This window comes from Plectropomus leopardus, chromosome 5, assembly GCF_008729295.1.
Source record: "Plectropomus leopardus isolate mb chromosome 5, YSFRI_Pleo_2.0, whole genome shotgun sequence".
Classification (NCBI taxonomy): domain Eukaryota; kingdom Metazoa; phylum Chordata; class Actinopteri; order Perciformes; family Serranidae; genus Plectropomus; species Plectropomus leopardus.
Genome location: NC_056467.1, coordinates 2,842,807 through 2,857,265, shown reverse-complemented (window position 1 = coordinate 2,857,265; position 14,459 = coordinate 2,842,807). Strand labels below are relative to the sequence as shown.

The 14,459-nt window shown below is 32.8% G+C and overlaps 1 protein-coding gene across 3 annotated transcripts in view; it reads right to left on the bottom strand.

The window, feature by feature from the left end:
- Window positions 1-14,459, bottom strand: part of LOC121942980 (alpha-2-macroglobulin) — a 60,443-nt gene that overhangs the window by 9,358 nt on the left and 36,626 nt on the right. For all 3 annotated transcript variants that reach the window (XM_042486317.1, XM_042486318.1, XM_042486316.1), the window contains exons 29-31: window positions 14,109-14,305; window positions 13,800-14,015; window positions 12,452-12,570 (exon numbers count right to left, since the gene is read on the bottom strand). In XM_042486317.1, the coding sequence (XP_042342251.1) occupies window positions 12,452-12,570; window positions 13,800-14,015; window positions 14,109-14,305 (532 nt within the window). The remainder of the gene's footprint in view (window positions 1-12,451; window positions 12,571-13,799; window positions 14,016-14,108; window positions 14,306-14,459) is intronic.

Here is a 14,459-nt window from a genome sequence, read left to right as displayed (position 1 = left end):
ATTATGGTGTTTTTTGGCCATTTTTGCAATTTTTAAATGCTATGGCGTGTCTCAGCACGCTATTTTAATGCTGTTTTGAGGTGTTTTAAGCTGTTTTTTTTGGGACATGTCATTTTTTGACATTTTTTTTGCCATACTATAGCCTTGCTTTTTTGGTCATTTTTTGGACATGCTTAAAATATTATGGTGTTTTTTGGCCATTTTTTGCATTTAAAAATGCTATGGCGTGTCAGCAGCACGCTATTTTATGCTGTTTTGAGGTGTTTTAAGCTGTTTTTGGGACATGTCATTTTGTCATTTTTTGACATTTTTGCCATACTATAGCCTTGCTTTTTTGGTCATTTTTTGGACATTGTATTTTATGGTGTTTTTGGCCATTTTCAAAAAATGTTTAAAAATGCTATGGCGTGTCTTAGCACGCTATTTTATGCTTTTGAGGTGTTTTAAGCTGTTTTTTTTGGGACATGTCATTTTTTGCCATTTTTTGCCATTTTTGCCATACTATAGCCTTGCTTTTTTTTTTTGCATTTTTTGGACATGTATATTATGGTGTTTTTTTGCATTTTTGCATGTTTCCCAAAAAATGCTATGGCGTGTCTCAGCACGCTATTTTATGCTGTTTTGAGGTGTTTTAAGCTGTTTTTGGGACATGTCATTTTTTGACATTTTTTGCCATTTTTTTTTTTGCCATACTATAGCCTTTTTTTTTGGTCATTTTTTTTTCAAAAACATTTGTATATTATGGTGTTTTTGTTTTTTTTGCATGTTGCAAAAAATGCTATGGCGTGTCTCAGCACGCTATTTTAATGCTGTTTTGAGGTGTTTTTCAGCTGTTTTTGGGACATGTCATTTTTTGCCATTTTTTTGACATTTTTGCCATACTATAGCCTTGCTTTTTTTTTTTTGGTCATTTTTTTTGGACATTTATATTATGGTGTTTTTGGCATTTTTTTTTGCATGTAAAACTTTGCTATGGTGTGTCTCAGCACGCTATTTTATGCTGTTTTGAGGTGTTTTAAGCTGTTTTGAAAAAATGTTTTTTGGACATGTCATTTTTTGACATTTTTGCCATAAATAGCAAGGCTTTTTTTTTTTTTGACATGCCCAAAAACAGCTTTTTTTGGAAAACATTTTTAACATTTTTAACATTTGAGACACGCCATTTTAGCTGTTTTAGTGTTTTGCAGTTTTTTTGGCCAAAAATTTTTTTGACATTTTAATGCCATAGCATGTAGCCTGAAAAAAATGTCATTTTTTGCAAGCTATTTATTGGTGTTTTTGGCAAAAATGTCAAAAATGCTATGGCATGTCCAGCACGCTATTTTATGCTTTAATGGTGTTTTCAAAACAGTGTTTTTTTTTTGAGACATGTCATTTTTTTAAACATTTTTGCCATTTTTGCCATACTATAGCCTTGCTTTTTTTTTTTTGTTCATTTTTTGACATGTATAGCATGGCTATTTTTTGGCAAAATTTTTGCAAAAAATGAAATGTCCCAATGGCAGCTGTCTCAGCACGCTAAAATTTTATGACTGTTTTGAGGTGTTTTGCAAAAAAAAGCAAAAAAAAAGCAGCAAGCAAAGCTATTGACATGTCATTTTTTGACATTTTTTTTTGCCATACTGCCATAGCCTTATAGCCTTTTTTTTTGGTCATTTTTCCAAAACATGCCATATATTATGGTGTTTTTGGCCATTTTTGCATGTTTTTTGCAAAATTATAAAAATGTGTGTCAAAAAGCACGCTATTTTATGCTGTTTTGAGGTGTTTTAGCTTTTTTTGGGACATGTCATTTTTTGACATTTTTTTTTGCCATACTATAGCCTTGCTTTTTTTTTCCAAAAAATGACCAAAAACATGCAAGGCTATTATGGTGTTTTTGGCAAAAATTGCAAAAAATGCAAAAAATGCTAAATGCTGTTTTAAAAACAGCTAAAAGACATGTCATAAAAACTATAGCCTTGCTTTTTTAGCAGTGTCATTTTTTCAACATGCTATATTATGGCAAAAAAGCATTTTTGCAATGTTGAAAAAAATGCTAAGCAAGTTTTTGGCAAAAATGTCAAAATATGACATGTTTTGAAAAGGTGTTTTTTAAAAATAGCGTGCTTTTTTGCAAATGTTGCAAAAATGGCCAATTTTTTTTTTGCCATACTAAGCCTTGCTTTTTTTGACATGTCCAAAAACATTTTTTCAAAAAACATGTATAAAATGGTGTAAACATGGCCATTTTTGCATTTTGCAAAAAAATGCTATGGCGTGTGAAAACAAAGCACGCTATTTTATGCTTTTGCAAAGAGGTGCCAAAAAAAGCTGTTTTTGGGATTTTAAAATGCATTTTGCCAAGCATTTTTGCAAAAATTTTTTGCAAGGCTATTTTTGCCAAAAAAGCCTTAGTGTTCAAAAAATGTCAACATGCATTTTTTAACATGCAAAACTGCATTAGTGTGCAAAGACACGCCATTTTTGCAATGCAAAAAAATGCTATGGCAAAAAACACGCTATAATTAGCATGTCCAAAAAATGACCAAAAAAAAAAGCAAGGCTGTTTTTGGCAAAAATGTCAAATTTTTTGACATGACATGTCCTTGCTTTTTTTTGCTTAAAACACACAAAGCCAGCATTAAAAATAGCGTGCTAAGACACGCCATAGCATTTAAACATGCAAAAATGCAAAAATGCCAAAAATTTATAAAATAGCATGTCCAAAAAATGCATGTTCAGCAAAAAAAAGCAAGGCTATAGTATGGCAAAAATGCAAAAATGCAAAAAATGACATGTCCCAAAAAAAACAGCTGAAAAAACACCTCAAAACAGTTTTAAAATAGTGTTTTTGCTGAGACACGCCATAGCATTTAAAATGCAAAAAGCTTTTTTTGCCAAAACCTTTTTTGCCATTATAAAATGTCCAAAAAAATTTTTGACCAAAAAAGCAAGGCTATAGTATGGCAAAAAATGGCAAAAAATGCAAAAAATGACATGTCCCAAAAAAACTGCTGAAAAACACCTCAAATGCAGTTAAAATAGTGTGCTAAGACAGCCATAGCATTTTTTGCAAAAAAATGCAAAAAACACCATTTTACATTTTTGCCATACTAAAAAAAAGCAAGGCTATGTTGGCAAGTATGGCAATTTTTGCAAAAAAAAAAAATTGACATGTCCCAAAAAACAGCTAAAAACACCTCAAAAACAGCATAAAATAGTGTGCAAGACACGCCATAGCAAAAAGTTGCAAAAATGCCAAAAAACACCAAATATGCATGTCAAAAAAATGACCCAAAAAAGCAAGGCTATAGTATGGCAAAAATGTCAAAAATGGCAAAAAATGACATGTCCCAAAAACAGCTGCAAAAAACACCTCAAAAAAAACAGCATAAAAATAGCGTGCTGAGACACGCCATAGCATTTAAAAATTTTGACATTTTGGAAATGGCCAAAAAAAACCATGCCATAATATACATGTCCAAAAAAAATGAAAAAAAAAAAAGCAAGGCTATAGTATGGCAAAAATGGCAAAAAATGCAAAAAAATGACATGTCCCAAAAAAAACAGCTTAAAAACACCTCAAAACAGCATTAAAATAGCGTGCTAAGACACGCCATAGCAAAAAATTTTTGCAAAAATGGCCAAAAAACACCATAAAATTAGCATGTTGAAAAAATGACCAAAAAAGCAAGGCTATAGTATGGCAAAAATGGCAAAAAATGCAAAAAATGACATGTCCCAAAAAAACAGCTGAAAAAACACCTCAAAACAGCATTAAAATAGCGTGCTGTTTTTAAGACACGCCATAGCATTTTTAAACTTGCAAAAATGGCCAAAAAAAACACAAATATGGCATGTCCAAAAAAATGAAAAAAAAAGCAAGGCTATAGTATGGCAAAAATGCAAAAAAATGCAAAAAAATGACAAAAAAAAAAACAGCTGAAAAACACCTCAAAAAAACAGCATAAAATAGCGTGTGCTGAGACACGCCATAGCATTTAAATTTGCAAAAATGGCCAAAAAAACAAAAATATAGCATGTGAAAAAAAAATGACCAAAAAAGCAAGGCTATAGTATGGCAAAAATGGCAAAATGACATGTCCAAAAAATGCAAAAAAACACTCAAATGTCATTAAAATAGCGTGCAAAAAAAAAAGCATTTAAAAAACACTGCCAAAAAAGCATAAAATAGCATGCTGAAAAACATGCCATAGCAAAAAGGCTATAGTATGCAAAAATGCAAAAAATGACATGTCCAAAAATGCATTTAAAAAAATGTTCAAAAACCAAAAAAAGCAAAAAAAAGCAAGGCTATAGTATTTTGCAAAAATGTCAAAAAATGACATGCATGTCCAAAAAAATGACCAAAAACATGCTATAGTAAAAAATGGCAAAAAAACAAAAAACATGCTGAAAAAACCTCAAAAAACAGCATAAAATAGCGTGCAAAGACACGCCATAGCATTAAAATTTGCAAAAAAAATGGCCAAAAACACCAAATATAGCATGTGAAAAAATGACCAAAAAAGCAAGGCTATAGTATGGCAAAAATGGCAAAAAATGGCAAAAAATGACATGTCCAAAAAAAACTGCTAAAAACACCTAAAAACAGCATAAAATAGCGTGCTAAGACACGACCGCCATAACAGCATAAAAATGCAAAAAATGGCCAAAAACACATAATATAGCATGTCCGAAAAAAAATGACCAAAAAAGCAAGGCTATAGTATGGCAAAAATGGCAAAAATGTCAAAAAATGACATGTCCCAAAAACTGCAAAAAAAAACACCTCAAAACAGCATAAAAATAGCGTGCTAAGACACGCCATAGCATAGCATTTAAAATTTTTGCAAAAATGGCCAAAAAAACACCATAATATATAGCATGTCCAAAAAAAAATGACCAAAAAAAAAAAAAAGCAAGGCTATAGTATGGCAAAAAAAATGTCAAAAAATGACATGTCCAAAAAAAACAGCTAAAAACACCTCAAAACAGCATAAAATAGCGTGCTAAGAGACACGCCATAGCATAAAAATGCAAAATGGCCAAAAACACCATAAATATAGCATGTCCAAAAAAATGAAAAAATGACCAAAAAGCAAGGCTATAGTATGGCAAAAATGCAAAAAAAAAATGACATGTCCAAAAAAACAGCTAAAAACCTTAAAAACAGCATTAAAATAGCGTGCTAAGACACGCCATAGCATTAAAAAATGTTGCAAAAAATGGCCAAAAAAAACACCATAAAATATAGCATGTGAAAAAAAATGAAAAAAAAAAAAAGCAAGGCTATAGTATGGCAAAAATGCAAAAAATGACATGTCCCAAAAACAGCTTGAAAACACCTCAAAACAGCATAAAATAGCGTGCTGAGACACGCCATAGCATTTAAACATGCAAAAATGGCCAAAAAACACCAAAAATATGGCAATGTTGAAAAAATGAAAAAAGCAAGGCTATAGTATGGCAAAAATGTCAAAAAAAAAAAAAAGCAAGCTAAAATAGTATGGCTAAAAAAATGCAAAAATGCAAAAAATGACATGTCCCAAAAAAAACAGTCAAAAAAAAACACCTCAAAAACAGCAAAAATAATGCAAAAAAATGCAAGACACGCCATAGCAAAAATTGCAAAAAATGACCAAAAAAAATGGCCAAAAACATGCATAATATAGCATGCAAAGACAAAAAATGAAAATGTTGCAAAAAAAAAAGCAAGGCATAAAAGGCATGGAAAAAAATGACCAAAAAAAAGCAAAAAAATGGCAAAAAATGTCAAAAAAATGACATGTCCAAAAAACAGCTGAAAACACCTCAAAACAGCATAAAAATAGCGTGCTAAGACACGCCATAGCATTAAATGTTGCAAAAAATGGCAAAAAAAACACCAAAAATATAGCATGTCCAAAAAAAATGACCAAAAAAGCAAGGCTATAGTATGGCAAAAATGGCAAAAATGCAAAAAAATGACATGTCCAAAAAAAAACAGCTAAAAAAACACCTCAAAAAACAGCATTAAAAAATAGCGTGAGAAAGACACGCCATAGCATTTTAAATTGCAAAAAAATGGCCAAAAAAAACACCATAATATAGCATGTTGAAAAAAAAAAAATACCAAAAAAAGCAAGGCTATAGTATGGCAAAAATGCAAAATGGCAAAAAATGACATGTCCCAAAAACAGCTGAAAAAACACCTCAAAACAGCATAAAATAGCGTGCTGAGACACGCCATAGCATAAAATGTTGCAAAAAAATGGCCAAAAAACACCATAATATGGCATGTTGAAAAAATGACCAAAAAAGCAAGGCTATAGTATGGCAAAAATGGCAAAAAAAATGTCCCAAAAAATGCTGTCCCAAAAACAAAGCACGCCATAAAAAACATGTTGCAAAAAATTTGCCAAAAAAAATAGCGTAAAAGACATGCCAAAAAAGCAAGCTATAGTATGGCAAAAATGTCAAAAAATGACATGCAAAAAATGGCTGAAAAAAAACACCATAATATAGCATGTCAAAAAAATTTTGCAAAAATGAAAAAAAAAGCAAGGCTAAGTATGGCAAAAAAATGGCAAAAAAAAAAAAAATGGCAAAAATGTCAAAAAATGACATGTCCCAAAAAAAACAGCTTAAAAACACCTCAAAACAGCATTAAAATAGCGTGCATGCATGAGACACGCCATAGCATTTAAAAACATGCAAAAAAATGCCAAAAAAAAACACCAAAATATAGCATGTCAAAAAAAATGACCAAAAAAAAAAAAAGCAAGGCTATAGTATGGCAAAAAATGTCAAAAAATGACATGTCCCAAAAAAAACAGCTTAAAAACACCTAAAAAACAGCATAAAATAGCGTGCTGAGACACGCCATAGCAAAAAATGTTGCAAAAATGGCAAAAAAAACACCAAAATATAGCATGAAAAAAAAAATGACCAAAAAAGCAAGGCTATAGTATGGCAAAAATGCAAAAATGGCAAAAAATGACATGTCCCAAAAAAACAGCTAAAAACACCTCAAAAAACAGCATTAAAATAGCGTGCTGAGACACGCCATAGCATTTAAATGTTGCAAAAAATGGCCAAAAAACACCATAAAATATGGCATGTCCAAAAAAAATGAAAAAAAAAAAAAAGCAAGGCTATAGTATGGCAAAAATGTCAAAAAAAAAAAGACATGTCCAAAAAAAACAGAAAAAAAACACCTCAAAACAGCATAAAATAGCGTGCTAAGACACGCCATAGCATAGCATTTAAATGTTGCAAAAAATGGCCAAAAACACCATAAAATATGGCATGTTGAAAAAAAATGAAAAAAAAAAAGCAAGGCTATAGTATGGCAAAAAAATGTCAAAAAAATGACATGTCCAAAAAAACAGCAAAAAAACACCAAAAAACAGCATAAAATAGCGTGCTGAGACACGCCATAGCATTTAAAATTTGCAAAAATGGCCAAAAAAAAAAAACACCATATAGCATGTCCAAAAAAAAAATGAAAAAAAAAAAAAGCAAGGCTATAGTATGGCAAAAATGGCAAAAAAATGTCAAAAAATGACATGTCCAAAAAAAACAGCTAAAAACACCAAAAAAACAGCATAAAAAATAGCGTGCTGAGACACGCCATAGCATTTAATGTTGCAAAAAAATGGCCAAAAAACACCATAATATAGCATGTCAAAAAAAAAATGACAAAAAAAAAGCAAGGCTATAGTATGGCAAAAATGTCAAAAAATGACATGTCCCAAAAACAGCTGAAAAAACACAAAACAGCATAAAATAGCGTGCTGAGACACGCCATAGCATTTAAATGTTGCAAAAAATGGCCAAAAAAACACCATAATATAGCATGTTGAAAAAAAAAATGACCAAAAAAGCAAGGCTATAGTATGGCAAAAATGTCAAAAAAAAAATGACATGTCCCAAAAAAACAGCTAAAAAACACCTCAAAACAGCATAAAATAGCGTGCTGAGACACGCCATAGCATTTAAAAAAAAAAAAAATGGCAAAAAAACCACCATAATATAGCATGTTGAAAAAAAAATGACCAAAAAAAAAAAAAGCAAGGCTATAGTATGGCAAAAATGTCAAAAAAATGACATGTCCCAAAAAAAACAGCAAAAAAAACACCTAAAAACAGCATAAAATAGCGTGCTGAGACACGCCATAGCATTTAAAATTGCAAAAAATGGCCAAAAAAACACCATAATATAGCATGTGAAAAAAAAAAATGACCCAAAAAGCAAGGCTATAGTATGGCAAAAATGGCAAAAATGCAAAAAATGACATGTCCAAAAAAACAGCTGAAAACACCTCAAAACAGCATAAAATAGCGTGCTGAGACACGCCATAGCATTAAATGTTGCAAAAAATGGCAAAAAACACCAAATATAGCAGCATGTTCAAAAAAAATGACAAAAAAAAAAGCAAGGCTATAGTATGGCAAAAATGTCAAAAAATGACATGTCCCAAAAAAAAAAAACAGCTGAAAAACACCTCAAAACAGCATTAAAATAGCGTGCTGAGACACGCCATAGCATAAAATGTTGCAAAAAAATGCCAAAAAAAAACACCAAAATATAGCATGTGAAAAAAATGACCAAAAAGCAAAAAAAAAAAGCAAGGCTATAGTATGGCAAAAATGTCAAAAAATGACATGTCCCAAAAACAGCTGAAAAAACACACCTCAAAAAACAGCATAAAATAGCGTGCTGAGACACGCCATAGCATTTAAATGTTGCAAAAAAAAATGGCAAAAAAAACACCAAATATAGCATGTTGAAAAAATGACCAAAAAAGCAAGGCTATAGTATGGCAAAAATGGCAAAAAAATGGCAAAAAAAAAATGACATGTCCCCCAAAAAAACAGAAAAAACACCTCAAAACAGCATAAAAATAGCGTGCTAGAGACACGCCATAGCATTTAAAAATGTTGCAAAAAAATGGCCAAAAAAAACACCATAATATAGCATGTTGAAAAAATGAAAAAAAAAGCAAGGCTATAGTATGGCAAAAATGGCAAAAAAAAATGACATGTCCAAAAAAACAGCTAAAAAAACACCTCAAAACAGCATAAAATAGCGTGCTAAGACACGCCATAGCAAAAAATGTTGCAAAAAATGGCCAAAAAAAACACCAAATATAGCATGTTGAAAAAATGACCAAAAAAGCAAGGCTATAAGTATGGCAAAAATGTCAAAAAATGACATGTCCCAAAAAACAGCTGAAAAACACCTCAAAACAGCATAAAATAGCGTGCTAAGACACGCCATAGCATTTAAAATGTTGCAAAAATGGCCAAAAAAACACCATAATTATAGCATGTTGAAAAAAAAATGACCAAAAAAGCAAGGCTATAGTATGGCAAAAAATGCAAAATGTCAAAAAATGACATGTCCCAAAAAACAGCTGAAAACACTCAAAAACAGCATAAAAATAGCGTGCTGAGACACGCCATAGCATTTAAATGTTGCAAAAAATGGCAAAAAAACACATAATAATATAGCATGTTGAAAAAAAATGACCAAAAAAGCAAGGCTATAGTATGGCAAAAATGCAAAAATGGCAAAAAATGACATGTCCCAAAAAAAACAGCTAAAAAACACCTCAAAACAGCATAAAATAGCGTGCTGAGACACGCCATAGCATAGAAAATGTTGCAAAAAATGCCAAAAACACCAAAATATAGCATGTCAAAAAAAATGATGAAAAAAAAAAGCAAGGCTATAGTATGGCAAAAATGCAAAAAAAAAAATGACATGTCCAAAAAAAACAGCTGAAAAAAAACACCTCAAAACAGCATTAAAATAGCGTGCAAGACACGCCATAGCAAAAATGTTGCAAAAAATGGCAAAAAAAAACACCAAAAATATAGCATGTTGAAAAAATGAAAAAAAAGCAAGGCTATAGTATGGCAAAAAATGGCAAAAATGTGACATCAGCAAAAAAAAAAACTGCAAAAAAAAATTAAACAGTTGCAAAAACCCAAAAAAACAGCATAAAATAGCGTGCTGAAAAAGACACGCCATAGCAAAATGTTGCAAAAAAATGGCCAAAAAAAAACACCAAAATATAAAATGTTGAAAAAAAAAATGATGTTGCAAAAAAAAAAAAAAAGCAAGGCTATAGTATGGCAAAAATGTCAAAAATGGCAAAAATGACATGTCCCAAAAAAACAGCTAAAAAACACCTCAAAACAGCATAAAATAGCGTGCTGAGACACGCCATAGCATAAATTTTGCAAAAATGCAAAAAAAAAAAATGGCATGTTGTCCAAAAAAAAAAAAGCAATATATATATGCATGAATGTCCAAAAAAAAAAATGACCAAAAAAAAAAAAAGCAAGGCTATAGTATGGCAAAAATGTGGCAAAAAATGACATGTCCAAAAAAACAGCTAAAAACACCTCAAAAACAGCATTAAAATAGCGTGCTGAGACACGCCATAGCATTTAAATGTTGCAAAAAATGCCAAAAAAACACCATAATATAGCATGTTGAAAAAAATGACCAAAAAAAGCAAGGCTATAGTATGGCAAAAATGCAAAAATGACATGTCCCAAAAACAGCTAAAAAAAACACCTCAAAAACAGCATTAAAATAGCGTGCTAAGACACGCCATAGCATTTAAAAATGTTGCAAAAAATGCCAAAAAAAACACCATAATATAGCATGTTGAAAAAATGACCAAAAAAGCAAGGCTATAGTATGGCAAAAATGAAAAAATGACATGTCAAAAAAAAACAGCTGAAAACACCTCAAAAACAGCATAAAATAGCGTGCTAAGACACGCCATAGCATTTCAAAATGTTGCAAAAAATGGCCAAAAAACACCATAAATATAGCATGTTGAAAAAATGACCAAAAAAAAAAAAAGCAAGGCTATAGTATGGCAAAAATGCAAAAATGCAAAAAATGACATGTCCCAAAAAAACAGCTGAAAACACCTCAAAACAGCATTAAAATAGCGTGCTGAGACACGCCATAGCAAAAATGTTGCAAAAAATGGCCAAAAACACCAAAATATAGCATGTGAAAAAAAATGACCAAAAAAGCAAGGCTATAGTATGGCAAAAATGGCAAAAATGTCAAAAAATGACATGTCCAAAAAAAAACAGCTGAAAACACCTCAAAAACAGCATTAAAATAGCGTGCTAAGACACGCCATAGCATTTAGAATGTTGCAAAAAATGGCCAAAAACACCAAAATATAGCAATGTCCAAAAAAAAATGACCAAAAAAGCAAGGCTATAGTATGGCAAAAATGTCAAAATGGCAAAAAATGACATGTCCCAAAAACAGCTGAAAAAACACCTCAAAACAGCATTAAAATAGCGTGCAGAGACACGCCATAGCATTTAAATGTTGCAAAAATGCCAAAAAACACCATAATATAGCATGTCGAAAAAATGACCAAAAAAGCAAGGCTATAGTATGGCAAAAATGTCAAAAAAAATGACATGTCAAAAAAAACTGTCCCTGAAAAAAACAGCTGAAAAAACACCTCAAAACAGCATAAAATAGCGTGCTAAGACACGCCATAGCATTAAAATGTTGCAAAAAATGCCAAAAAAACCACATATAATAGCATGTGAAAAAATGACCAAAAAAGCAAGGCTATAGTATGGCAAAAATGGCAAAAATGGCAAAAATGGCAAAAAATGACATGTCCCAAAAAAACAGCTAAAAAACACCTCAAAAAAACAGCATTAAAATAGCGTGCTGAGACACGCCATGCATAGAATGTTGCGAAAACATTCGAAAAACGTCAAATTATGACATTATGACAAAAACAGCTGAAAACAGCTGAAAACCGCATAAAATAATGTGCTGAGACACGCCATAGCATTGAATGCTGCAATAAAATAGCATGTCGAAAAATTAACTAAAAATGTCAATGTGTCGCTTGATCCGCTTCTGTAGTAGTTGTGTGCGAGGTGGTGGCCACACGAAAATGAGGATTACAACCTGTAGATTGGGCAACGGCCATTGCTGGCAAATGATCGGGGAAATCAGGGCACTTAGCACAGTTCATTTACACATTCTGCTCACATTGTTATGACACAAACTGGCTGAAAATTGGGGACGTGTCCATTTAACAAGATCTGAAATACTAACAAAACCCATATCTCAATAAACCCCCTATGTTTAATTTCATCAATTTCAGTAGAATAAATTAACAGTTATCGTAATCATAAAGTTGACACATTTAAGAAAGGTTTTTCGTAATAAATTGCAGTTAATGCAACACTAACAAGTATGCAGACTGGTTTATGTAAAGGTCATCGCAAAGGTCGTTCTGGGTTACATTATGGTGCTCTTTGCTGATGCAACAAAATCTCCTGAAGAGCAGAATCATCATTCAAAATCACTTTTAATAACAAAACCTATTTATGTATGAATTGCACTGAAACAAAAATAAAACAGTTAGCAGTCATCGCACACGCAAGCACACATATACGCGCACACGCACACCTACCTGACGTGCACAAAGAGGATGAGCTGAGGCCGGCTGATGTTGCATTTAGCCATGGTGTTAGTGGAGATGTTGAAGGCAGAGAAGTCGGGGGGAGGGGGGATGTTGTAATGCATGGAGATCTACGGAGAGACAGATTATCCCAAAAACATCAATAAACCTTCATTAATGACATCACTACAATTTAAAGAGATACAATTCAATTTTATTTATTTTTTCTCAGAAACGACCATCGTTACAACTTATCAGGTTTTTTTCATTATTCTCTAACAGCTTTATATATGTATATATATATATACACACACACACACACACACACACACACACACATATATATACATATATAAGCGTGGGGAGGGACTTAAGTGTTTTATTTTGGCTTTAGGCTCGGGGCAAACAACATTAAATGGCTGTATTTCGTATTTATTTTACAAGTGGGTTTGAAGGCTTGTTTTAATTGAAAAAATGCCTTTTTTTCTTTAAAAATGTTGGATCTTTTTCGAAGAGGAAGAAGACTTTTTGGTGACCTTTAAATAAATCATGTTTAGAAGGCATGTTATATGCAAAGGTCTCCAAAATTACAGCATTTATCATTGCCAGAAACTGTAAAAACAAAAATTATCATTGATTAAATACAGTTTAAGTTTTTTTCCAAAACTTTTCCAGGCCTGGAAATTGCTAATTGCAAATTCAATAAATTTTCCAGGTTTTTCATGACTATACGAACATTGTTCCTTGATAAATAGCTAAATAAAACCTTTTTCAAGTCTATTGCAAAAAAACATCAAGTTAAATATATATACAAAATACTGCCTTACTGAAAATCCTGCGCATCATTATTGTTTGCAGAGCTGACTTTTTTTTTTTATTACCCAAAAATCTAAAATTCATAGAAAATATCAGTCTGCTTGGATTTATTTGACGGTAAATTACAGGGCCTTCAACATACTGCCTGTATATATATTTATGATATTTATGAGTATTTTTAACTGGTGTTTTACAGCTTTTATATATCCACACAATTTCACAAAATATCGTCGTTGTCGGACACAAACCTTCACATTTGACTGTTTGCATTTTTTTTTTCAGAAATTAATTTCATTAGTTTCCCTCTATGTCTATCGGTAAATTTCACAATTTCTCAACCAATTAAATGTATTTTAATGTACTAAACCTCCTGAAAAGTAGCAATTCTGGAGATACAAGTTTGCGCCCGACAGCAGCGAGTTTTGATCGACTGTGGTCCAGTTTTTATCTTTGCCTCCAAGTTCTCCTCCTTCTCTTTCGCCTTTCTCCTACTTCAGCTCAGTGACATGTTCGTGCTGCACACGTGGTGTTGACCTGATCGTACCTGTGCCAGCACACAGCTCTGTCCCTGGGCTCTGACCGTGTACTCCCCCGGGACCTCGCTCAGCCTCTCCTCCTGGTACAGCAGCCTGTTGCTCTGATCCACCATGAACTCTTTGTTCAGGCCTCCTAACGACGTCACCGTCACTGTAGTGCTGCCCTCCGAGCTGTAGGTGGCAGCGCCGTACTTAGCCAGAGCCTGGAGGGCCACCACAGTGTCCTGAGGAGCAGAGAGGTTAAAAATGCGTCATTAATGAACAGTTAGAGGCTTAAAGGCTTCCCCTGAAGCCCCTCTGTGTGTGATCTGTCGTACCTGTGTGGAGGAGAAGCCCCCGTACGGATTCTGCTGCTGGGCGAGCCAGCGGACGATGCTGGAGGAGTAATCCAAACCGAAATCCTGCATAGCTGGACCGGAGAGCAGAGCCAGCAGCACGTAGGAGGTCATCTCCACCTCCAAAGAGTCCAGGCCTTTCCCAGAAGCCCCTGCTCTGTCCCAGTGACGGGTGCCACCTGCCAGACACATTACACTTAATGCACTTTTGTCCTCTGTATGAATTGTTGCAGTGTTTTATTTTGTCTTCTTTTGTCTGTAAATTAGCAGTCCTATTAACTCCAGCATTTTACATTTGGATTTTATACTGATGTTCATTAACATAATATGTCT